The following is a 26,624-nucleotide window of genomic DNA, read 5'->3' as shown; positions in this document are numbered from 1 at the left end:
TGTTCCCCGGTCTACGTCACGCGCATACGTCATCCTCAGAGGCGTTTTGAACCGGAAGTTTAGCGGCAAATTTAAAATGTCACTTTATAAGTTAACCCGGCCGTATTGGCATGTGTTATAATGTTAAGATTTCATCATTGATATATAAACTATCAGACTGCGTGGTCGGTAGTAGTGGGTTTCAGTAGGCCTTTAAAGGTAAACTGAGCAAATTGGCTATTTCTGGCAATTTAAGTGTGTATCAAACTGGTAGCCCTTCGCATTAATCAGTACCCAAGAAGTAGCTATTGGTTTCAAAAAGGTTGGTGACCCCTGGCTTAGATGCAGCTGCTCGGCCACGGAAACCCATTCCATGAAGCTCTCTGCGTACCGTACGTGGGCTAATTGGAAGGTCACATGAAGTTTGGAGCTCTGTAGCAACTGACTGTGCAGAAAGTCGGCGACCTCTTTGCACTATTCGCTTCAGCATCCGCTGACCCTTCCCTGTCAGTTTACGTGGCCTACCACTTGGTGGCTGAGTTGCTGTTGTTCCCAAACTCTTCCATTTTCTTATAATAAAGCCGACAGTTGACTTTGGAATATATAGGAGCGAGGACATTTCGCGACTGGATTTGTTGCACGGGTGGCATCCCATGACAGTTCCACGCTGGAAATCACTGAGCTCCTGAGAGCGGCCCATTCTTTCACAAATGTTTGTATAAACAGTTTCCATGCCTAAATGGAGCCAAGTGATTAGGACACCGGATTCTGATCATTTGGATGGGTGGCCAAATACTTTTGGCAATATAGTGTATCTCCCCCAAGTTGCCCAATTTTAACATATTTTGCACTCCATTGATAAAATACACTTGAGTAGTGTGCGAGTCTGGGTATCTTCCTTTTAAAGTGTTACGTGTCCTTGATTAATTGTCCTAAACGTGCATGTCTTACCCGCCCGTCAGCCTGAAGTACTTCCGGTGTACGCCGGTGTCCAAAACAAGCCAACCCATGTGAATGTCACCCTCAGGCTGTTGTCCAATCGACGTTTGGCTTTTTCTGGACAGGCACCTATTTGCTCCAATGGAAAGCCATACACTATGTAGGCGTGAGCTAGTGCAGCCAATCACAAAGCAGAAGGCGGGAGTAAGTGACCACAGGCTTCTCTGACACAGGAGCACTTTCAACACCGAGGCAGATTGAAGAGGAAAAAAAAAAAATCACGCCACTACGCAAATCCTTCCAATGGAGGAGGGCCAGGACGTTAAGGCTTGTTCCGCGAATGAAAAGGACGTCTGCGAGCCAGCCAAATAGCACAAACAACTAACGGGCGAGAGAATAAAGTTGTAAGTAACGCTTTGTGTGTTCACTAATGTTAGCCGCCGAGGACGCGGTGGTTGCATCCTGATGTAGTCAACGCTAACTTTGTCGCTGAGGGTTAACCGCAGCCTAGCATGCTACATGGACTTTTTTTTTTTAAAAGCAGACTAACTGTAACATCTCCCTTTTTTCTAATGACGCATTGTTTACCATTACTTTTTGAGCACTTGTAGTAAGGCAGGCTGCCAGTTAGCATGGTAGCCTTTGTTAAATATGAACTTCAAACTTGCTGTTGTTGCTAACTAGCATCTCTCTTTCTTTACATTAGCGTATTTTTTTAAAACCCTAATACAGTATTTAGCTCATAGCTATTGTGCATCTTAAAGTCTACATGCTGATGTGTTGGCATTGTAGTCATTTAAAACAATATTGTGTTCATGCACAATACAGTTGCAATAAGTACAAACACACATGCAGTAATTGTTCTAAAAAAAATGAATAATAGCCCAATATTCCATCTATCCATTTTCCTACCGCTTGTTCCTGCAAATATGGTGTGTTTGAAGAGACTTGCATGGCCAAGCCTGGTGTTGCTTATAGGTATTGGCACAACATACTGTAGAATAAGCCCCATTGAATAAACACACACACAAACATGCAGTGGTTGTTGTAAAAGGAGTATAACATCCCAACATTTATTTCTGCAGGAGGTCACTCTTTGCAAATAACAATTTGTTAGGAGGGATTGACGTGTCCAAGCGTGGTGGTGGTGGTGCACATTGGCACAACCGAGAGGGCAACAGTCGGGGAAAGTATTCACAGTGCTTTACTTTTTCCACATTTTGTTAATGTACAAGTAGGGATGTCCGATAATATCGGACTGCCGATATTATCGGCCGATAAATGCTTTAAAATGTAATATCGGAAATTATCGATATCGGTTTCAAAATTATCGGTATCGGTTTTAAAAAGTAAAATGTATGACTTTTTAAAGCGCGACTGTGTACACGGATGTAGGGAGAAGTACAGAGCGGCAATAAACCTTAAAGGCACTGCCTTTGCTTGCCGTCCCAGTCACATAATATCTACGGCTTTTCACACACACAAGTGAATTCAAAGCATACTTGATCAACAGCCATACAGGTCACACTGATGGTGACCGTATAAACAACTTTAACACTGTTACAAATATGCGCCACACTGTGAACCCACACCAAACAAGAATGACAAACACATGTAATATCGGAAATTATCGGTATCGGTTTCAAAAAGCAAAATGTATGACTTTTTAAAACGCCGCTGTACGGAGTGGTACACGGACGTAGGGAGAAGTACAGAGCAGTTGCGTCTCCCAGTCATACTTGCCAACCCTCCCGGGAGACTCCCGAATTTCAGTGCCGAAAATCTCCCGGGGCAACCATTCTCCCGAATTTCCCCCGATTTTCACCCAGACAACAATATTGGGGGCGTGCCGGCCCAATCACATAATATCTACGGATTTTCACACACACACAAGTGAATGCAATGCATACTTGGTCAACAGCCATACAGGTCACACTGAGGGTGACCGTATAAACAACTTTAACGCTGTTAAAAATATGCGCCACACTGTGAACCCACACCAAACAAGAATGACAAACACATTTCGGGAGAACATCCGCACCGTAACACAACATAAACACAACAGAACAAATACCCAGAACCCCTTGCAGCACTAACTCTTCCGGGACGCTAAAATATACACCTCCCCCCCACCTCAACCTCCTCATGTTCTCTCAGGGAGAGCATGTCCCAAATTCCAAGCTGCTGTTTTGAGGCATGTTAAAAAAAAATAATGCACTTTGTGACTTCAATAATAAATATGGCAGTGCCATGTTGGCATTTTTTTCCATAACTTGAGTTGATGTATTTTGGAAAACCTTGTTACATTGTTTAATGCATCCAGCGGGGCACTACAACAAAATTAGGCATAATAATGTGTTAATTCCACGACTGTATATATCGGTATCGGTTGATATCGGAATCGGTAATTAAGAGTTGGAGAATATTGGATATCGGCAAAAAAGTCATTATCGGACATCTCTAGGTACAACCTTTTTCCAAAATTGAATTCATTTTGTCCTCAAAATTCTACACACAATACCCCATAATGACAATGTAAGAAGTTTTTTTGTTGTTGTATTTTTTAAAATGTGCCACAGGGGTTAAAGTTAAAGTACCACGGATAGTCACACACACACACTAGGTGAGGTGAAATTACTCTCTGCATTTGACCCATCCCCTTGTTCCACCCCTTGGGAGGTGAGGGAAGCAGTGAGCAGCAGCGGTGGCCGCACTCTGGAATTAATGTGGTGATTTAACCCCCAATTCCAACCCTTGATGCGGAGTGCCAAGCAGGGAGGTAACGGGTCCCATTTTTGTAGTCTTTGGTATGACTCGGCCCGGTTTGAACTCACGACCTACCGATCTCAGGGCGGACACTCTAACCACAAGGCCACTGAGCAGGTTAAGTGCGTTAGTGCGTGTGCCTCACAATACGAAGGTCCTGGGTTCGATCCCTGGGCTCGGGATCTTTCTGTGTGGAGTTTGCATGTTCTCCCCGTGACTGCGTGGGTTCCCTCCGGGTACTCCGGCTTTCTCCCACCTCCAAAGACACGCACCTGGGGATAGGTTGATTGGCAACACTAAATTGGCCCTAGTGTGTGAATGTTGTCTGTCTGTCTGTGTTGGCCCTGCGATGAGGTAGCGACTTGTCCAGGGTGTACCCCGCCTTCCGCCCGAATGCAGCTGAGATAGGCTCCAGCACCCCCCGCGACCCCGAACGGGACAAGCGGTAGAAAATGGATGGATATTAAAAATAAGAATCTAAAAAAATCACATGGACATAAGTATTCACAGCCTTTGCTCAAAACTTTGTTGATGCACCTTTGGCAGCAATTACAGCCTCATGTCGTTTTGAATACAATGCAACAAACTTGGCACACCCATCTCTGGACAGTTTGCCCATTCCTCTTTTCAGCACCTCGCAGTCTTTATCAGGTTGGATGAAAAGCGTTGGTTTTCATTCAAGATGTCTCTGTACATTGCTACATTTATCTTTCCCTCTATCTTGACTAGTATCCCAGTTCCTGCTGCTAAAAAACATCCCCACAGCATGATGCTGCCACCACCATGCTTCACTGTAGGGATGGTATTGGCCTGGTGATGAGCGGTGCCTGGTTTCTATTTTGACAAACTTTTTACAAAGGAGTGGCTTCTGTTTATTACTCTACCATACAGGCCTGATTGGTGTATTGCCGCAGATATATTTGTCCTTCTAGAAGGTTCTGCTCTCTCCACAGAGGAATGCTGTAGCTATGTGAGATTGACCTCCCTGACTAGACTAAGATGAATTCAACAATAGAGAGAAATCCTGGATGAAAACCAACGCTTCCATCCAACCTGATGGACCTTGAAAGGTGCTGCAAAGAAGGAATGGGTCGAAACTGTCCAAAGATAGGTGTGCCAAGCTTGTGGCTTCGTATACAAAAAGTGTAGCGCTGTGAATACTTTCCAGATGCACTGTATGATGAGGCGTTTGTTGGCCCTGTGTAGTTTTTACAGCGGAATCTGGTCAGTCTGCTGTGCAGCTTGCTGTCTAGAGGTGTGTCCAATATGACTCGTCTCACAGAGGGTCAAAGTACGTTTACGCATGTATTCATCTGCATTAAATCGGTTAAAACCATCATGGGAGGGTAAGTGGGGACAATTCTGACAAACATTGACACAAACGTGCACGTGCAGCGTAGCCGACTGTAAGGCAATAACTCCTCGCCAGTTATATATGGTAACTGTCACATTTGATTACATTTTTTTTAATTAAAAATTAAGATCCTAAAGTATTCAGAAAGTTACAATTAACAAGTTGAGGCCTGTCATGTAATTTATGCCTCGGCCGCATGCAGTAAATAGAGCAGAGTATTGTAAACCTGTATTTAGATGTAGAACTCATTTAAAATTGTAAACAGAAGTGACATGCAAATGTGTAAATTAGTTTTCCCTACAGTATTACCTCAACTTAAGAGCATAATTGTTTTTTTTGACAGAGCTCTTAACTCAAAACTCTTGAATCTTAAAGGCCTACTAAAATGATTTTTTATTTATTTAAAGGGATAGCAGATCCATTCTATGTGTCATACTTGATCATTTCGCGATATTGCCATATTTTTGCTGAAAGGATTTAGTAGAGAACATCGACGATAAAGTTCGCAACTTTTGGTCGCTGATAAAAAAAGCCTGGCCTGTACCGGAAGTAGCGTGACGTCGCAGGTTGAAAGGCTCCTCACATTTCCTCATTGTTTACACCAGCAGCGAGAGCGATTCGGACCGAGAAAGCGACGATTACCCCATTAATTTGAGCCAGGATGAAAGATTCGTGGATGAGGAACGTCAGAGTGAAGGACTAGAGTGCAGTGCAGGATGTATCTTTTTTCGCTCTGACCGTAACTTAGGTAAAAGGGCTCATTGGATTCCACACTTTCTCCTTTTTCTATTGTGGATCACGGATTTGTATTTTAAACCACCTCGCATACTATATCCTCTTGAAAATAAGAGTCGAGAACGCGAAAAGTACATTCACAGTGACTTTTATCTCCACGACAATACATCGGTGAAGCATTTTAGCTACGGAGCTAACGTGATAGCATCGTGCTTAAATGCAGATAGAAACCAAAGAAATAAGCCCCTGACTGGAAGGATAGACAGAAGATCAACAATACTACTATCAGGAGACACCGAACCAAACACTGGACCTGTAACTACACGGTTAATGCTGTGCCGCCTGTCGAAGCCTAGCAATGCTGTTGCTAACGACGCCATTGAAGCTAACTTAGCTACGGGACCTCGTCAGAGCTATGATAAAAACATTAGCGCTCCAGCTACGCCAGCCCTCATCTGCTCATCAACACCCGTGCTCACCTGCGTTCCAGCGATCGACGCCGCGACGAAAGACTTCACCCGATCATCGATGCGGTCGGCGGCTAGCGTCGGATAGCGCGTCTGCTATCGAAGTCAAAGTCCTCCTGGTTATGATGCTGCAGCCAGCCGCTAATACACCGATCCCACCTACAACTTTCTTCTTTGCAGTCTCCATTGTTCATTAAACAGATTGCAAAAGATTCACCAACACAGATGTCCAGAATACTGTGGAATTTTGCGATGAAAACAGAGCTGTTTGTATTGGGATGCAATGTGTCCGAATACTTCCGTTTCAACCATCGACGTCACGCGCAAACGTCATCATACATAGACGTTTTCAACCGGAAGTTTCGCGGGAAATTTAAAATTGCACTTTATAAGTTGCAATGTTAAGATTTCATCATTGATATATAAACTATCAGACTGCGTGGTCGGTAGTAGTGGGTTTCAGTAGGCCTTCAAACCAATGTATTTTGTTAAAATTGATTAAAATCAATTTAATTGGTGTTTTTAACATGTAACATGACTTAAAAAGAACAAAAACATTTTAATATCAATTTTGTACGGATAAATAGAATGTCATAAGAATGTACAGCATTTACTTTGGAGAGTGGACTTCTACGGTATCTCTTTCTGGCTACTTTTCCTTCAAACACACCATCTGTAGCTTTTTCAAATTTTCATGGATAAATGTCCGCCATTTCAATATGATTTTAAAATTCTTTGCTGGCGTTAGGCTCAATCTGTTTCAGTATCTCCGCAACTAATGGCGGGGATACGTGAAACTCAAATATTTGCTTGCAACTTAAAGCATAACAATTAGCCCAGAAACAGCACTTATCTCAAAACACTCCTAAGTTGGGCCTCTCTTAATTTGAGGTGCCACTTTATCCTGAAACAACCTTATGCTACGGAACACAATCAGAATCTGGTTTGAAAAAAATCTGCATTTTGTTAGTAACAAGAACAAAAACAGTGTTGGGTAATACCAGGTCTCTACAGTTAATAAAGTGTTATAATGGGGAAAAGTTGACCCTGGAAAATAGTTTTTTTTTCTGTTATTTGCTATGGGGTGAATAATTGACAAAACATAATACCAGAGCACAAATATGCTGCATGATCCCCCTTTAAAAAAACACAACATATCTCATAATAGCAGTGGTCTTCATGGGTGAAATTCTCGTGATTAGGGTATTAGTTTGCTTTATAGTCTGCTGAGACATTAATGGCATTGAAGAGTATCTGCGGATGGATGCAAACACTCAGCTCCATAAAATGCCGCAACTGCCCTCCCCGCTAAGCTGCTCTGCATGGATTAACCGTGAAGTCAGCATTTGAGCATTAAAAAAATGTCTTAAAAATGCTCACGTAACATCAAAACACAAGCTGCCTTAAGTGCTGTTGTTGGTCGTGGGTATTTCTTCCTCTAACTTGCTTATTGAACGAAGACCCCCCTCTGCCTGGTTCTGCTGACTGTTATGTTGCACTGCAGAAAGTGTGTTTACGCTGGCTCAGGACAGGTGACTCGGGACAAAAGCAAATATTTGGGCTGATGAAGGCCCTTCAGCACCTGCTTCAATGCCCCGTAACCTCCATTCAGCCGTTGTTTCACCTGTTTCAACATGGGCAGCTCCTTTTTTTTTAAATGCTGGTCATTTGTAAGTTCGTAGTGTATTGATAAAAAATATACTAGAATTCCCATCTTGTTTGCATTTAGAGGTCTCATAAACTTTATTCTTTATATTATGTACAGTACAGACCAAAAGTTTGGACACACCTTCTCATTTCAATGCATTTTCTTTATTTTCATGACTATTTACATTGTAGATTGTTACTGAACGCATCAAAACTATGACACCTGTGAGGTGAAAACCCTTTCAGGTGACTACCTCTTGAAGCTCATCGAGAGAATGCCAAGAGTGTGCAAAACAGTAATCAGAGCAAAGGGTGGCTATTTTGAAGAAACTAGAATATAAAACATGTTTTCTGTTATTTCACCTTTTTTTGTTAAGTACATAACTCCACGTGTATTCATTCATAGTTTTGATGCCTTTAGTGACAATCTACAACGTAAATGAGGGGTCCCCAAACTTTCTGACTCCGGGGCCGCATTGGGGTAAAACAATTTGGGTGGGGGCCGCGCTATATATATATTATATGTAAATGTGTGTGTGTATATATGTATATATATATATATGTAAATGTGTATATATATATATGTAAATGTGTATATATGTATATGTCTATGTATATGTATATGTCCATATATATGTATATGTGTATATATTTATGTATATGTGTATATATGTATATGTGTCTGTGTGTGTGTGTGTGTGTGTGTGTGTGTGTGTGTGTGTGTGTGTGTGTGTGTGTGTGTGTATATATATATATATATATATATATATATATATATATATATATATATAGGGACAGCGTGGCGAAGTTGGTAGAGTGGCTGTGCCAGCAATCGGAGGGTTGCTGGTTACTGGGGTTCAATCCCCACCTTCTACCATCCTAGTCATGTCTGTTGTGTCCTTGGGCAAGACACTTCACCCTTTGCCCCTGATGGGTGCTGGTTAGCGCCTTGCATTGCAGCTCCCGCCATCAGTGTGTGAATGTGTGTGTGAATGGGTGAATGTGGAAATACTGTCAAAGCGCTTTGAGTACCTTGAAGGTAGAAAAGCGCTATACAAGTATAACCCATTATATATATATATATATATATATATATATATATATATATATATATATATATATATATATATATATATATATATATATATATATATATATATGTATATATATATATATATATGTATATATATATATATATATTCATACATATATATTCCTCGCGCACTAATTGACTTAAAGAGTCCACTTGCTGCATGTCACGTTATCGATGGTAAAATGCATTTTTAGACAATATGATTTGCCTGAGTGGCTAGGAGACGGTAGAAAATGGACTAGTAAGGACAAATTAAAAAAAATAATAATACAAAAAAAAATTATTATTATTTTTATTTTAACTTGGGACTTCCCGCGGGCCGGATTTTGGACGCTGGGGGGCCGTATCCGGCCCGCGGGCCGTAGTTTGGGGACCCCTGATGTAAATAGTCATGAAAATAAAGAAAACGCTTTGAATGAGAACGTGTGTCCAAACTTTTGGCCTGTACTTAAGTAGGGATGGATGGGTATCGTTGACATTTTTGAACTGGTACTTAAAAAAATGGAAAACATGCACATTTTTTGTAAAAAATAAACAACTTTTTATTCTTTTGTGACATTTAATTGCACAAACTAGTAATTTAAATACTTCAATATATTCATGATTTTGTATATTTCGCAATGCATTGTGTGGCCGTGATAAGCTATTTTTGTTGGCCAAAGTTTTTGTATACGTGGCTGTTTTGCAACCGTGTTAATGTGAGAGAGGGCAACAAACTGAATTAAAATGGATCGTACAAAATAAAAAAATCAAGTGACCGTCTCGAGACAAAGACATTCTAAAGCAGTGGTGTCAAACGTACAGCCTGCGGGCCTGACACGGCCAGTAAACAGATAAAATTTGGCCCGCGGCCTGCAAAATGGGTTTGATGAAATAGTATAGTATAAAAATGAGCTGCAATTTTTTAATGAAAGACACTGCTGTTCTAAATGTGTTTACTGGATGTCGCAATAGCAATTCAAGTGTAACCCACGTCACACATGATACTGTTTAAAGATGACATGTTTGCCTACTTTAAGCGCCCTCTGGATTGGCTGACGCTACTCCAATCAGCGCAGGTGCACGCAATCCGCTGCTCCTGTTGTGGCTCACGGCAGACTGATGCAGTATCGACGCACAATACCTTCTTTCTTTATAAATTATCCCCTTGACTTAAGTCGACATGACCATCATCTTCGTAGTAGTTAGAGTTCCGTGCAGCGCTAACAAATGGTTGACGGCGCGATGCGCACCCTGAACTCTATTGTAAAAAATGTGTTTCTATATTTGTTGTATTTTATTTTATGCTTAAATCTACCATGTTCACATTGATTAAGTTTCTGGGTGTGTTACATTAATTTTGGTTATGGTGTCATAATTGTTTTGTTTATATTATAAGTGTAATATTTGAATGATAAATGAATGTGTTGTACCTTGTGGCAGTTGCTGATGTCACCAATGCAGCGGGTTAAGAAACACTTGATTGCTTTTCCAAACACGTCTTTAAAGAACAGCCATCATGAGTGCTAAACAGGAAGTGTTCAAAGTTTAATGGCTTTGTAGATACACTGAGACAGTGTCTAAATTCATTGTGCTCTTCATGGTGTTTTTGAAACTGCACCACTTTTTTCCTCAGGATTTTCAACTAACTTGAAGTGTTTTGCCAGGAGGATTATTTGTAATGTACACATTTTCGTAATGTGCTTGTTCAAGTAAGATAAGAAAATCATTTTGAAGTTGTCTTTATTTTATATTTCAGTTAATATGCCATGATTTTACCAGTCCGGCCTGCGTGGGAATAGATTTTCCTCCATGCGGCCCCTGAGCTAAAAGGAGTTTGTCACCTGTGTTCTAAATGCGCGCTACCATGAAAAAATAAGTAAAATTGATGGACTTGATCCATATGAGCACGTCCAATGGACAAGAATTTGAGTAAGCTGCTGCCATTGTCGAAGCTAAACTTGTCTATATTTCGTCCAAGGAGTCAGTTTTTATACAGGTGAAGAATTTCAGATTGCAAAGTCTGTTAAGGCTCATTGTCCTCCGTTCAAATTTTGCGTAATCCTTGGCTTTCTTCTCTTATGTGTCCGAGATGGAGTGAGAATATCCGGCCTCATCTCATAAGCAGGTTTCCCTGAAAAAAAACCCCAAGCCTATTAGAACTTTTAAATATTCTTAGATCTAGATCTGACAAACAAAGTCTATGAGCATGAACTAATAAAGCCTACTTAGGTATTGGCACCAGCCGCTAGAGTAGATCTGACCAATCTAAATCTAAGACCAGATCTGACTAATCTAAGTCTATGAGCATGAACTAATGAAGCCTATTCGGATGAAAGGCAAAATGTCTTCTAAGACAAACCAAACAGTCCAGTTGCGATCGATTGAATGCCCTGAGATTACAATGACCTGGATGAATGAGAACATTCAAAAACAACTTTTAAATACTTTGATCACTGTGCTACTTCTCGGAAAATAATACTAATTAATGTTTGTGCTTACCCGTAACTGAAAGTAAACAGATAACATGTTTTTTTCCAAAATACTATACGGTGTTTAGTGTGTGGCCTGCAGCTAGCTTGGCTAAAGCTGAAAGCCTACTAAATGTTACGTATGAGACTGAATAAGACATGTTCTGATTCAATCTTACCAGTGTGAAAATGCCTTGAACACACCAACATGTACCAGGTGATGGCGTTAAAAGTCATGTTTGATAGTTTTACGGCTGCTATCCAGGCTATTCGCTGTCTTTTTATCAGCTCACTAACCCGAGTTACCTGGCTTTGCCTTCACGCTGGAAATAAGAAAAATCTCACCAAATACTTTTTTCCCTGAAGCGATCATGACAATGATTGTGGCAGTTGATAACGCCGCATGTTTGTGCCATGTTTTCAACTTGTTAAAGAAAAGAACACAACTTTAGCACAGAGTCTTGCATTCAATCATCCATCCATCCATCCATTTTCTACCGCTTATTCCCTTTGGGGTCGCGGGGGGCGCTGGAGCCTATCTCAGCTACAATCGGGCGGAAGGCGTTTACACCCTGGACAAGTCGCCACCTCATCGCAGGGCCAACACAGATAGACGGACAACATTCACACTCACATTCACACACTAGGGCCAATTTAGTGTTGCCAATCAACTTATCCCCAGGTGCATGTCTTTGGAGGTGGGAGGAAGCCGGAGTACCCGGAGGGAACCCACGCAGTCACGGGGAGAACATACAAGCTCCACACAGAAAGATCCCGAGGCCGGGATTGAACTCACGACTACTCAGGACCTTCGTATTGTGAGGCAATCATGTCAATACGTTATTCAGAGCCCTGCAAAACCCACAATGCATTGTATCTATTATGTCACATTTTCAAGCCCAATACTTTTTATGAAGTGACAATTGGACACAAACATTAGCAACACAGCTATTTGAGCTACAGTGATTGATTGATTGATTGAAACTTTTATGAGTAGATTGCACATTGAAGTACATATTCCGTACAATTGACCACTAAATGGTAACACCCAAATACATTTTTCAACTTGTTTAAGTCGGGGTCCACTTAAATTGATTCATGATACAGATATATACTATTTTCATAATACAGTCATCACACAAGATAATCATCAGAGTATATACAATGAATTATTTACAATCCGGGGTGTGGGATATGGAGGGGGGGTAGGATTGGTTGGTATCAACACTTCAGTCATCAACAATTGCGTCATCAGAGAAAGTTAGTTTAGGGTTGAAGTTGCCTGGATGTGTTGTTTTAGTGTGGTTTTGAAGGAGGATAGAGATGCCCTTTCTTTTACACCTGTTGGGAGCGCATTCCACATTGATGTGGCATAGAAAGAGAATGAGTTAAGACCTTTTGTTAGATCGGAATATGGGTTTAACGTGGTTAGTGGAGCTCCCTCTGCTGTTATGGTTATGGCGGTCATTTACATTAAGGAAGTAGTTTGACATGTACTTCGGTATCAGGGAGGTGTAGCGGATTTTATAGACTAGGCTCAGTGCAAGTTGTTTAACTCTGTCCTCCACCCTGAGCCAGCCCACTTTGGAGAAGTGGGTTGGAGTGAGGTGTGATCTGGGGTGGAGGTCTAAAAGTAACCTCACTAACTGCTAACATTACTCTCACATTTTACAGCAGAATCAGGCTAGTTTAGCATATTGGTTAAAGAAAAACTAAGTAATCAAACCTTACTGCCCCTTACCCCTTGTGTGGTGTTTGGGTCTGTGGGACCCGTTTTCATTTTTTATTAAAAGAAAAATGATACAATGAATACATTTTTCAAACTGAGACTCACTGACTTCTGTGAAGAACATATATCAGAATACATATTTAATGGCCACACACCATACACACCCCCCCCCCCCCCCTACACACTTCTATTACATATAAGATTTCCAGGTCCACTGGACCTGGGGCTAAAAGAAGTGTGGAAATGGATGTTGTGTGTGTTGCACACACACACACACACACACACACACACACACACACACACACACACACACACACACACACAACAGGCCTAGACAGGAGGAGGTCAAAGTGTAGGTACACAGAATATCAGAGGGTCAAATGTGCGAGAAAATGAGAGCAGACAGTGTTGACAAACAATGTTGCAACCTTGTGTGGGAACCGCAGGTGCAAAAACACAAAAGAAGAATCCCTGTGGGATGCAGAAACTGGCAGAGAAATTTTCCGTGCAACGTTCATATTGTTGTTACTCAGTCAGCGTTTGTGGGTCTGATGGACCCGTTGCATTTTGTGGCTTTTAATGCCTCACAATCAAACACTTTTATGTTTAAAATACTGAACAGATGTTTACCTTATCCCAATAATGGGTCCATCAGACCCACAAACACTGGCTGAGTAACAACAATATGAACATTACACAAGGGTTAAAGATAGTTTTTATAGCTCCAGGCTGCATTTTAAGATGTGTAGTGAAGCCTTCAAAAAACCATCAACCAAAAAACACTACACTTTTATAAAACCTCCTTTTACAAATCTTTCCTCCCTGTTCGTATACAATGGGCAGGCTGATCTATAGACGATCTCATGTCCTCGATGAAGGAGGTTTTGCCTTGATAGATTTTTTATTTTTTTTGCCGCTCATAAACAGGCTCTTAGGGCACATATTACTGTTGTACCACTATTAATAAATAATGTAAACAGTTTTACACTATATGATACCACTTAATGTAATTGGCGAATGTTTCTACTAGTATTTGTATTGTAAAACATTGCGGCACTTACTGAGTTAGGAGTTGCTTATAGTTTCTTTCAGTGATTGCGTGGAGTGCAGCTCTCCAAGAGCAGAGTCAAGCTAGAAATAAACCATAATTGAGCCCTGCTGAGGAAGATTATCCCGAGCTTGAGCTTAATTGATGTTTGGGTCTGCCTTGACCAAGAAAACCACCCTCTTCTTTTGCCATCATGTTGGGCCGCAAAAGTTTTTCACCATATTTAGCTACGTCGTACCATTCCCCACATTCAATTTTGGGCTTGTGTTTGTCATGCCGGGGTAAGGAAAAGATAAGAGTATTGTGTGCTGAAGCACAAAGGTTAACCCTCCGTCACTTTCCTCGCCAGTTAGGACAAGCGAGTCATGTTTCCTGCTGAGGAAGACGTGGTGATTACGGCCAGCCCCAGCCTGCCATTTAGTGCTGGTTTCAGCCACATATAGGCATGCACTCTTTTTTTCTCCAATTGACTTGTGCGACATGTTTGGCCTTGCAAGTGAGCACTTTTTTTGCGCTTATGTAACATTAAGACTATATAATAGATTCACATCCAAATCGCTATTGTTATTACTTTCTATTCTAAATCGATTCGTATAGTTAAAACATTTATACAAAAAAATATATATATATTTTTAAGAATCCATTTTTTAAAAGTTGTTTTTAAGCCATTTCCATGTTATTTTTCGGACTATAAGGCGCACTTAAAATCCTTTCATTTTCTCAAAACTCGACAGTGCGCCCTATAACCCGGTGCGCCTAATGTACGGAATAATTTTGGTTGTGCTTACTGACCTCGAAGCTATTTTATTTGGTACATGGTGAAATGATAAGTGTGACCAGTAGATGGCAGTCATACATAAGAGATACGTGTAGACTGCAATATGACTCAAGTAAAGAACACCAATTATTATGGTACATTCATCCTGTGCTGTTGCCATTTCTAATATAAGATAGTGTAAAGTTCTTACTTATATCTGTCAGTAAACTCGCCATGAAAGCGTTAAAACATACCGGTGTAGTGAGTTTACATTATTCACCCAAGGAACTTTAGTTATTAGAGAGTTCCGGTCTGATGGTTTTTCACAGTACACATTTCCGGCATTGCTGTTGCACTAGTGAGCCACGGATGAGGAGATGCTGCTCCGGTATTGATTTAAGTGAAGTCTGAATGTCATTAAAACAGTTAACTCCATCTTTTGACACTTCTTCCACCCCCGTCCTTGCACGCTACGACAAAAATGACGGAAAAAAGACGCTGCCAAAGGTGAGCCACGTAAATAAGACAGCCCACACAACTGCGACGGTCAAAAAGCGGCTTGAAAATGATCTGTAAAACCTAATCTATGCAACATTTTGACCAGAGAACCACCATTACATGTTATGTAGACCACACGGAAGTGTTTTACATTTAGAAGAAACAAAATAACAACATCACCCCTTTAATGCGCCCTATAATCTGGTGCGCCTTGTGTATGACAATAGACCTGACTGGACCCGCTCATCGGCAGTGGGCATTATAATCCGGTGCGCCCTATGGTCCGGAACATACGGTATCATATTTCTGCACTCGAAAGGCGCTTTTGCAACTAAGGTTTTATTAAGTAAGGTTTTATTTTAATATTTGTACTAAACAATATGTAGCGAGGATCAGTTTGAATCAAGAATCGTGTTGAATCAAAAATCGGTTCTAAAACAAATCGTGAGTTGTTGTAAAATTAATAACCCTACTATGCAGTGTGTTTTCATCTGATTACTCGACTAATTGAACAAACTAATTGATAGACCAGTGTTTTTCAACCTTTTTTGAGCCAAGGCACATTTTTTGCGTTGAAAAAATCCGTAGGCACACCACCAGCAGAAATCATTAACAAACGAAACCCAGTTGACAGTAAAAAGTCGTCGTCGCAATTGTTTTATATGTCTTTAAAGCATAACCAACCATGCATCACTATAGCTCTTGTCTCAAAGTAGGTGTACTGTCACGACTTGTCACATCACGCCCTGACTTATTTTGATTTTTTTGCTGTTTTCCTGTGTTTTAGTTTTTGTCTTGCGCTCCTATTTTGGTGGCTTTTTCTCTTTTTTTGGTATTTTCCTGTAGCAGTTTCATGTTTGAGAGATATTTCCCGCATCTACTTTGGTTTAGCAATCAAGACTATTTAAGTTGTTTTTATCCTTCTTTGTGGGGACATTGTTGATTGTCATGCCATGTTCGGATGTACTTTGTGGACGCTTTGCTCCACTGTAAGTTTTTGCTGTTGTCCAGCATTCGGTTTTTGTTTACATTGTAGCCAGTTCAGTTTTAGTTTCGTTCTGCATAGCCTTCCCTAAGGTTCAATGCCTTTTCTTAGGGGCACTCACCTTTTGTTTATTTTTGGTTTAAGCATAAGATACCTTTTTACCTGCACACTGCCTCCCGCTGTTTCTGACATCTACAAAGCAATTAGCTACCGGCTGCCATCTACTGATATGGAAGAGTATTACACGGTTACTCTGCCGAGCTCTAAACAGCACCGACACTCAACAACAACACATCATTTGCAGACTATAATTACTGGTTTGCAAAAAATATTTTTAACCCAAATAGGTGAAATTAGATAATCTCCTACGGCACACCAGACTGTATCTCACGGCTCACTAGTGTGCACAGTGTTTGAAAAACACTGTGATAGACTACTCAATCACTAAAATAAGCTATAGCTGCAGCTGTGTATTTACTTTCGTAACATTAAAAACACACACCTGGCTGTAACAACAATGAGATTTTGTGATGAAAAAATTGGATTCCAATTCCTTACGGGTCTTGGCACCTAAGCGATGTCGTGTGAACTACACACAGGTGCAAAAGAGGCAGTCCCTCCTTTATCTTTCTTCCAGCATCCTCGCTTGTTGCACTTTAGAAAATTGCAGGGCGCATCATCAGTTCAGGTCGAGTTAACCATTGATCAGGTCGTTTTTGCTCCACTGACCTTTTGACCCCCCCTCCCCTCTCTGTCTCTGGAGTGTTGCACTTGCGTCATCTGTAATGTCTAATCGCACAGAGTTCAAAGTCATTAATCTACTTGAAGAGCGGACGACTTTGTTAAATATTTTTAGCTACAGAAGAGAAATGCGTGGGCTTTGAACAGGAACAGGAACCTCTGATTGCAACAGTTTGAGTCACTTTTGTCTGTATGCGCTGTTTGTCAGAGGAGTTGAAACGGGAAGTCAGACGAGTTACTCACCGTGAGAAGCATGTGTCGTTTGGTGGTTGGTGGTATGCTCTTGTGATAGCGGTAGGTTAGTCTACACGATTGATATCTATAGACCCTTTTTCGCCAAAAGTTCAGGAGCTTTGAATTCCTGTTTCTGTAGATCTGTGTAGTTTGTGTTTCATTTGCATTTCACTGTTCAGGGTAGTTTATACAAATAAGGCTGATGTCATATGGATGAGTAGTACAGTATATTTCTACATTGATACCATGTAAATAGACCGTAATAGGTCATATTTATTTTACTTAAGTGTAAGTAAATAATATACAAAGCAATACGATAGAAAACATAAAAAGCCAGGCTTTTTCAAGAATATATATACCATATTTTCCGGACCATAAGGCGAGCCGGACTATAAGGCGCATTGCCGACGAATGGTCTATTTTGGATCTGTTTCATATATAAGGCGCACCGGATTATAGGGCACATTAAAGGAGTCATATTATTTTTTTTTTTTCTAAATTGAAAACACTTCCTTGTGGTCTACTTAACATGTAATGGTGTTTTTTTGGTCAAAAAGTTGCAAAGATTATGTTTTACAGATCTTCTGACAGGATGCGCCGTTTTGTGGGCGGTCTTATTTACGTGGCTCACCTTCGACAGCGTCTTATCCCCGTCATCTTTGTTGTAGCGGTGTAGCGTGCAAGGACGGGAGTGGAAGAAGTGTCAAAAGATGGAGCTGACTATTTTAATGACATTCAGACTTTACTTCAATCAATAACAGAGCAGCATCTCCTCATCCGGAAACAACAACACCGGAAATGTGTCCTGTGAAAAACCGTCCGACCGGAACTCTAATAACTTAAGTTCCTTGGGTGAATAATGTAAACCCACTAAACTTTTATGTTTGAGCGCTTTCATGGCGAGTTTACTGACAGATATAAGTAAGAACTTTACGCTACTTTATATTAGAAATGGCAACAGCGGAGGATGAATGTCCCATAACAAGAAGATAGAGAAAAAGAAGAAGCTTATCGACTACGGCATCGTCACGGACTACCAAGGCGGATGCGCACAATTTTTCAGGATTTATCCAGATCCCAAATACACATCAGCAGGTACCAGAAGGTAAGAAAAGTCTGGTCTCATCACATTTAAAACTTGCTGTAGTACAATGCCCGCTTTGTCGATAATTCCATACTTGTGAGTGCCTCTTAATGTACTCCTTGCAAATGGGCTTTAGAAAAAAAGTAGTAGTAGTAGTAGTTGTACAGTGTGTGTGCTGAACTGTAAATTAGTCTAGTTAAAGGAACATTGATCGTCTGTTTTACTGTATATGTTTGTCACCTTATGTAGAAAAAAAGGACACATTAGTATCACTGTAGCTCCTTTCGATACACGGCAACACAGGAAAGTAATTTTTGTAAAACAGGCGTTTATTGACGACTACTTCTTGCTGTATACACCATCCACGCCAACACGCCGTGAGAACTTACAAAATACAGTACAATACAGTACATCAGACTTTGATTTCACATCAATAAACACTCAGAAAGAAATTAAATTACAAAAATACGATACCTCGTTGGCTGCTTGTAACGAAAAGAGGTTCTAATAATCACTTGCTTGAAGTTTTACACAAATCATCGAATACACTTAAAGCTTTCGAGGAGCTGAAGACAACGTGCTCAAGCACCCTCCCCTCTTGCATGTTCTGCCTTGTTTACTGTCCGTGGGGTCGCAACATCCCAACAATCGTTCCGCTTTGCAACACAATTAACACAATACATTTTACAATCACACATTTTCTAATAATGTTTTATAACTCTACATCACTAACTTGTGTATTAATATTTATTTATTTATGACACATATTTAATGCATGCAAACTCTCAGCAACAGCTACAATCACTATGAATCTTGAAGAGGACACGTTTCCCCCATCCCTAGTGCCCTCTGCTCCCATGATTCAACAACACACACACACTCTGACTTGTGTCAGGTCAATCAAATGGTCCAGATTTTTTTTATAAACCTTCCCATCTCTTCTGTGTATACTCTGTGTCCATATTTTTTTTAAATAAATGTAGCGAAAAAGCTACACAAATGCCAACCAAGCACTGGTCTCCCTTTCAACTACAGTTAGAGATTTTGTGTGACGTTCTGTGAATGTTTTTTCTTAAAGAAAAACCTTAGGGTCATATTAGCCTTGGGGGTTGCACTTGTTGTTGACGTTTGCGCCCCAAATTGTAACAGCTTTTTTTTTTTAGCCTCATCCGAGCTAAACTGGGAGGAAAGTAGACTTTTTGAGACTGGGATCAGTTATGTAACCTCTGGATGTCGGGGGTAATCTTCAGATTATTCCGACGCTCAGTAGGAGGTTTTAATCCTGTGCCAACACAGAGCAAAACCGGACCAGCGCCAAGAAGAGTGTACGCAGCCATCACACGCTCACGAACAACCTATAGATTTTGCCGTGTCTTCACCGTACGCGAAGACTGGGTCAAACCTTTTTTCACAATGAAAACTCGCCACGATATCTGCTAATTATACTGCCGTTGTCAAACTTGTCAAACATTAATTGGATCTGCAGCAATGTATCGTGTGGGATGTTAACGGCTTAATTAACTGTTCCAAATACAGCTTTGAGTGTAGATGAGCACACACACTTGTACTGCCTATGTACCTAAAAATACCAAATAATTTAATTCTGTGAGCGGAAGCTCAACTGCGACCTGGAAGCTTTTGGAGATGCAAGTGCAACATAGCATGCAGGAGGTCCGTTATACTTTGTGTGGGTGTGTGTGTGTGTTGTGGTTTTAATTTTTCACACCAACTGCCAGCTAAGTTGTGTGGGAACTGAATGAACTGAGTGTATTAATAACCTTGCCTGTTTGTTTTGTCTAATTGTGAAAAGAGCTACGTTGGCTTTACTTCTTTTATTAATCCTTCAACTTATGCAACTTTTTTCATTGCGCTATACAAACTCTTGGTACTGTCGGTTACTTATTACGTTGTAACACAAAGCTGTGAACTTGTTGTTGTCCACGTTGTCTCTGGGGAACTTGCTGAATTCTCTCGAATCGTGGCCTCAACTCTAATAGATGCTGTGCCTCAATTAATTCCTCGCTTGAACAAATAAACTTCAATAAACGCTCCTATTGTACAAACCCCGTTTCCATATGAGTTGGGAAATTGTGTTAGATGTAAATATAAAGGGAATACAATGATTTCCAAATCCTTTTCAACCCATATTCAATTGAATGCACTACAAAGACAAGATATTTGATGTTCAAACTCATAAACAATTTTTTTTTTGCAAATAATAATTAACTTAGAATTTCATGGCTGCAACACGTGCCAAAGTAGTTGGGAAAGGGCATGTTCACCACTGTGTTACATGGCCTTTCCTTTTAACAACACTCAGTAAACGTTTGGGAACTGAGGAGACACATTTTTTAAGCTTCTCAGGTGGAATTCTTTCCCATTCTTGCTTGATGTACAGCTTAAGTTGTTCAACAGTCCGGGGTCTCCGTTGTGGTATTTTAGGCTTCATAATGTGCCACACATTTTCAATGGGAGGCAGGTCCGGACTACAGGCAGGCCAGTCTAGTACCCGCACTCTTTTACTATGAAGCCACGTTGATGTAACACGTGGCTTGGCATTGTCTTGCTGAAATAAGCAGGGGCGTCCATGGTAACGTTGCTTGGATGGCAACATATGTTGCTCCAAAACCTGTATGTATATTTCAGCATTAATGGCGCCTTCACAGATGTGTAAGTTACCCATGTCTTGGGCACTAATACACCCCCATACCATCACACATGCTGGCTTTTCAACTTTGCGCCTATAACAATCCGGATGGTTCTTTTCCTCTTTGGTCCGGAGGACACGACGTCCACAGTTTCCAAAAACAATTTGAAATGTGGACTCGTCAGACCACAGAACACTTTTCCACTTTGTATCAGTCCATCTTAGATGAGCTCAGGTCCAGCGAAGCCGACGGCGTTTCTGGGTGTTGTTGATAAACGGTTTTCGCCTTGCATAGGAGAGTTTTAACTTGCACTTACAGATGTAGCGACCAACTGTAGTTACTGACAGTGGGTTTCTGAAGTGTTCCTGAGCCCATGTGATGATATCCTTTACACACTGATGTCGCTTGTTGATGCAGTACAGCCTGAGGGATCGAAGGTCACGGGCTTAGCTGCTTACTTGCAGTGATTTCTCCAGATTCTCTGAACCCTTTGATGATATTACGGACCGTAGATGGTGAAATCCCTAAATTCCTTGCAATAGCTGGTTGAGAAAGGTTTTTCTTAAACTGTTCAACAATTTGCTCACACATTTGTTGACAAAGTGGTGACCCTCGCCCCATCCTTGTTTGTGAATGACTGAGCATTTCATGGAATTTACTTTTATACCCAATCATGGCACCCACCTGTTCCCAATTTGCAAAAAAAAAAAAGTTTATCAGTTTGAACATCAAATATATTGTCTTTGTAGCATATTCAACTGAATATGCGTTGAAAATGATTTGCAAATCATTGTATTCCGTTTATATTTACATCTAACACAATTTCCCAACTCATATGGAAACGGGGTTTGTACAGTAAGAGGTATTGCCAATACAGTGTCAGCTGGGTTTACGGCTGACACAAAGATCATTATTTGTATTGGTAAAAAACACCTCTCTAATTTAACACATTTATTTTCATTAACATGTGATCTGTACTGCAGTTGCGTAAGTATATTTAAATAATTTTCGTAATTTGTCAGAAATAGGGGTACACATTTTTCAGGTTCTCCCTCATATGCTGCTTTTGCATAAATAGGTCAGGGGGGAAAACACATGAGAGAAGACTCCAGTCCGGTCAGGTCACATTCTTTAACGGCGACAACTGAGTTCCCCTGCGGATTGCCTCACCACTGCCATTGAAGTCTGCAACGCGCTCGCTAGACTTCTTTTGTCTGCGTGTCCCAACTTTAAACACAGCCTTTCTTGTTCTTGGTGGCAAATGAGAAGGACTGCGAGCCAACTTTCAGGCAGCCAGTTTTGAAAAGTTCCAAGTAAGATGCATGACAGTGGCAGCGAGCAGTAGGCTTTTGAGACTTGAGGCTGTGTGACCAGAAGAAAGTGGCATTTTGTCAGTGAGAACAAAGACCCTCTTCCTCATGCTGCAAAGGTCGCAGGGGTCGACCGCTAGTCGTCAGAAAGTGAGAGTGTTTCCTTGAAGCAGTTTCGATGTTTTAAAAACTTGTTTGGTATCGCAATATACAGTCGTGGTCAAAAGTTCACATACACTTGTAAAGAACATAATGTCATGGCTGTCTTGAGTTTCCATTAATTTCTACAACTCTTATTTTTTTGTGATAGAGTGATTGGAGCACATACTTGTTTGTCACAAAAAACATTCATGAAGTTTGGTTCTTTTATGAATTTATTATGGGTCTACTGAAAATGTGACCAAATCTGCTGGGTCAAAAGTATACATACATGATCAATTTTGGTGATGTAGAAAAGTTACAATCAAATCAAATTAGCTTCATGACATGGCCTCTTAACTTCATAGATAGATAGATAGATAGATAGATAGATAGATAGATAGATAGATAGATAGTACTTTATTGATTCCTTCAGGAGAGTTCCCTCAGGAAAATTGAAATTCCAGCAGCAGTGTACAGAATTGAGATCGAATTTAAAAAAGTAAATAATGGGGGTATAAATGGAAACAAAATAGAAAAATATTACAATAGAATAAAAACAAAAAGCATCAATGAGAATACAAATATAACAGTAAAATAAGAATATAACAAGAGAAACTAGGCATTAGTGACCATGTTATAAAAACGTATTACACTGTTATTGTTTTGCATCCCCCGTCATTCTAATACCCCCCCTCCCTCCCAGAGAAGAGTTGTACAGTCTAATGGCGTGTGGGACAAAGGAGTTTTTTAGTCTATTAGTCCTGCACTTGGGATGAAGCAGTCTAGCACTTAACAGGCTCCTCTGGCTACTGACAACGGTATGCAGAGGGTGACTGGCATCATCCAGGATGCTCACTAGTTTTTCCACAGTCCTCTTCTCTGCCACCGCCACCAGTGAGTCCAGTTTTAGTCCGATCGTAGAACCGGCCCGCCTGATCAGTTTCTCCAGTCTGGAGCTGTCCTTCTTAGATATACTGCCCCCCCAGCACACTACGATGTAGTACAGAACACTGGCAACCACAGACTAGTAGTACATCCACAATAGTTTTTTACAGACATTGAAGGAGTGCAGCCTCCTCAGGAAGTACAGCCTGCTCTGTCCTTTCCTGTACAAGTGGTCCGTGTTAACAGTCCAGTCCAGCTTGTTGTCCACCCACACCCCGAGGTACTTGAATGAGTCCACAGTCTGTACCTCGACTCCCTCGATCACAATAGGTTGTGACCTTGGACTCGACCTCCCAAAGTCAATGACCAGCTCCTTGGTCTTTGAAGGGTTGAGCTGCAAGAGGTTCCTGTGGCACCAGACAACAAAGTCCCTCACCAGCCTCCGAAACTCCTCCTCTCTGCCGTCCCTGATGCACCCGACGATGGCTGTGTCATCCGCGTACTTCTGGATGTGACACAGCTCTGAGTTGTAGCAGAAGTCAGCGGTGTACAGGGTGAAGAGAAGAGGGGCCAGCACCGTTCCCTGGGGTGCTCCGGTGCTGCTGATCACAGTGTCAGATGTGATGTCCTTCAGTCAGACGTACTGTGGCCTATGGGTGAGGTAGTCTGAAATCCAGGCAACCAGGCAGGGATCCACTCGCATTCTGTCCAGCTTGTCCTGGAGTAGGCGGGGCTGGATAGTATTAAAGGCACTCGAGAAGTCCAGGAACAGGATCCTCACAGCGCTATTTCCCTTATCCAGTTGTGAGTGGGCTCGGTGCAGCAGGTAAAGGATAGCATCCTCCACACCAACGCCTGCCTGGTACGCAAACTGCAGGCTGTCCTGGGCATGTTGCACCTGTGGTCTGAGGAGGCTGAGAAAGAGCCGCTCCATTGTCTTCATTATATGAGAGGTGAGCGCCACTGGTCTGTAGTCGTTCAACTCACTGGGGCAGTTCTTTTTGGGAACTGGAACGTGAGTGATTATGATTGACGACACCTGTTGACTTCTCTGAGCCCATTTAAATAGGGCTCATGTGATGCAGTCATTAGACTCGGTTACAAACGCGACAATGGGAAAGTCAGAGGAACTCGGCACAGATCTGAAAAAAACGAATAATTGACATGAACAAGTCAGGAAAGTTCATGTCAATTATCTTTCCTGACATGAACAAGTCAGGAAAGTCTCCTCTCTGAGCTGCCACCTTACCGTGGTAGAGGAGTTTGCGTGTCCCAATGATCCTAGGAGCTATGTTGTCCGGGGGCTTCCATGCCCCCTGGTAGGGTCTCCCAAGACAAACAGGTCCTAGGTGAGGGATCAGACAAAGAGCAGCTCGAAGACTTCTATGGAAATACAAGAACCGAGACTCAGATTTCCCTCGCCTGGACGCGGGTCACCGGGGCCCCCCTCTGGAGCCAGGCCCGGAGTTGGGGCCCGACGGCGAGCGCCTGGTGGCCGGGCCTGTCCCCATGGGGCCCGGCCGGGCACAGCCCGAAGAGGCAACGTGGGTCCCCCCTCCAATGGGCTCACCACCCATAGCAGGGGCCATAGAGGTCGGGTGCAATGTGAGCTGGGCGGAAGCCGAAGGCAGGGCACTTGGCGGTCCGATCCTCGGCTACAGAAGCTAGCTCTTGGGACGTGAAACGTCACCTCGCTGGGGGGGAAGGAGCCTGAGCTAGTGCGCGAGGTGGAGAAGTTCCGGCCAGATATAGTCGGACTCACTTCGACGCACAGCAAGGGCTCCGGAACCAGTTCTCTCGAGAGGGGATGGACTCTCTTCCACTCTGGCATTGCCGGCAGTGAGAGGCGACGGGCTGGGGTGGCAATTCTTGTTGCCCCCCGGCTCAGAACCTGCATGTTGGAGTTCAACCCGGTGGACGAGAGGGTAGCTTCCCTCCGCCTTCGGGTGGGGGGACGGGTCCTGACTGTTGTTTGCGCTTACGCGCCAAACAGCAGCTCAGAGTACCCACCCTTTTTGGATTCACTCGAGGGAGTACTTGAGGGTGCTCCCCCGGGTGATTCCCTCGTTCTACTGGGGGACTTCAACGCTCATATTGGCAACGACAGTGAAACCTGGAGAGGCGTGATTGGTAAGAATGGCCGCCCGGATCTGAACCCGAGTGGTGTTTTGTTATTGGACTTTTGTGCCCGTCACGGATTGTCCATAACAAACACCATGTTCAAGCATAAGGGTGTCCATATGTGCACTTGGCACCAGGACACCCTGGGCCGCAGTTCCATGATCGACTTTGTAGTTGTGTCATCGGATTTGCGGCCTCATGTTTTGGACACTCGGGTAAAGAGAGGGGCGGAGCTTTCTACCGATCACCACCTGGTGGTGAGTTGGCTGCGATGGTGGGGGAGGATGCCGGACAGACCTGGCAGGCCGAAACGCATTGTGAGGGTTTGCTGGGAACGTCTGGCAGAGTCTCCTGTCAGAGAGAGTTTCAATTCCCACCTCCGGAAGAACTTTGAACATGTCACGAGGGAGGTGCTGGACATTGAGTCCGAGTGGACCATGTTCCGCACCTCTATTGTCGAGGCGGCTGATTGGAGCTGTGGCCGCAAGGTAGTTGGTGCCTGTCGTGGCGGCAATCCTAGAACCCGTTGGTGGACACCGGCGGTGAGGGATGCCGTCAAGCTGAAGAAGGAGTCCTATCGGGTTCTTTTGGCTCATAGGACTCCTGAGGCAGCGGACAGGTACCGACAGGCCAAGCGGTGTGCGGCTTCAGCGGTCGCGGAGGCAAAAACTCGGACATGGGAGGAGTTCGGGGAAGCCATTGAAAACGACTTCCGGACGGCTTCGAAGCGATTCTGGACCACCATCCGCCGCCTCAGGAAGGGGAAGCAGTGCACTATCAACACCGTGTATGGTGAGGATGGTGTTCTGCTGACCTCGACTGCGGATGTTGTGGATCGGTGGAGGGAATACTTCGAAGACCTCCTCAATCCCACCAACACGTCTTCCTATGAGGAAGCAGTGCCTGGGGAATCTGTGGTGGGCTCTCCTATTTCTGGGGCTGAAGTTGCTGAGGTAGTTAAAAATCTCCTCGGTGGCAAGGCCCCGGGGGTGGATGAGATGCGCCCGGAGTTC

The 26,624-nt window shown here is 42.4% G+C and overlaps 1 protein-coding gene across 3 annotated transcripts in view; it reads left to right on the top strand.

Annotated features, from left to right (window-relative positions):
* Positions 1-1,139: 1,139 nt before the first annotated feature.
* Positions 1,140-26,624, top strand: part of fryl (furry homolog, like) — a 180,379-nt gene continuing 154,894 nt past the window's right edge. For 2 of the 3 annotated variants that reach the window (XM_062039111.1, XM_062039110.1), the window contains exon 1: positions 1,140-1,322. Coding sequence is in view for 1 of the 3 variants with exons in the window: in XM_062039108.1 (XP_061895092.1) it covers positions 24,437-24,443 (7 nt within the window). In the remaining 2 variants the exon portion in view is untranslated. Of the gene's footprint in view, positions 1,323-24,425; positions 24,444-26,624 lie in introns of those variants that run through there. The other variant, XM_062039108.1, reaches the window with a different exon arrangement.

This window comes from Entelurus aequoreus, linkage group LG27, assembly GCF_033978785.1.
Source record: "Entelurus aequoreus isolate RoL-2023_Sb linkage group LG27, RoL_Eaeq_v1.1, whole genome shotgun sequence".
In the NCBI taxonomy this organism is placed as follows: domain Eukaryota; kingdom Metazoa; phylum Chordata; class Actinopteri; order Syngnathiformes; family Syngnathidae; genus Entelurus; species Entelurus aequoreus.
Note: the sequence above shows the minus strand (reverse complement) of the source record. Positions and strands in the feature narration are given on the sequence as shown.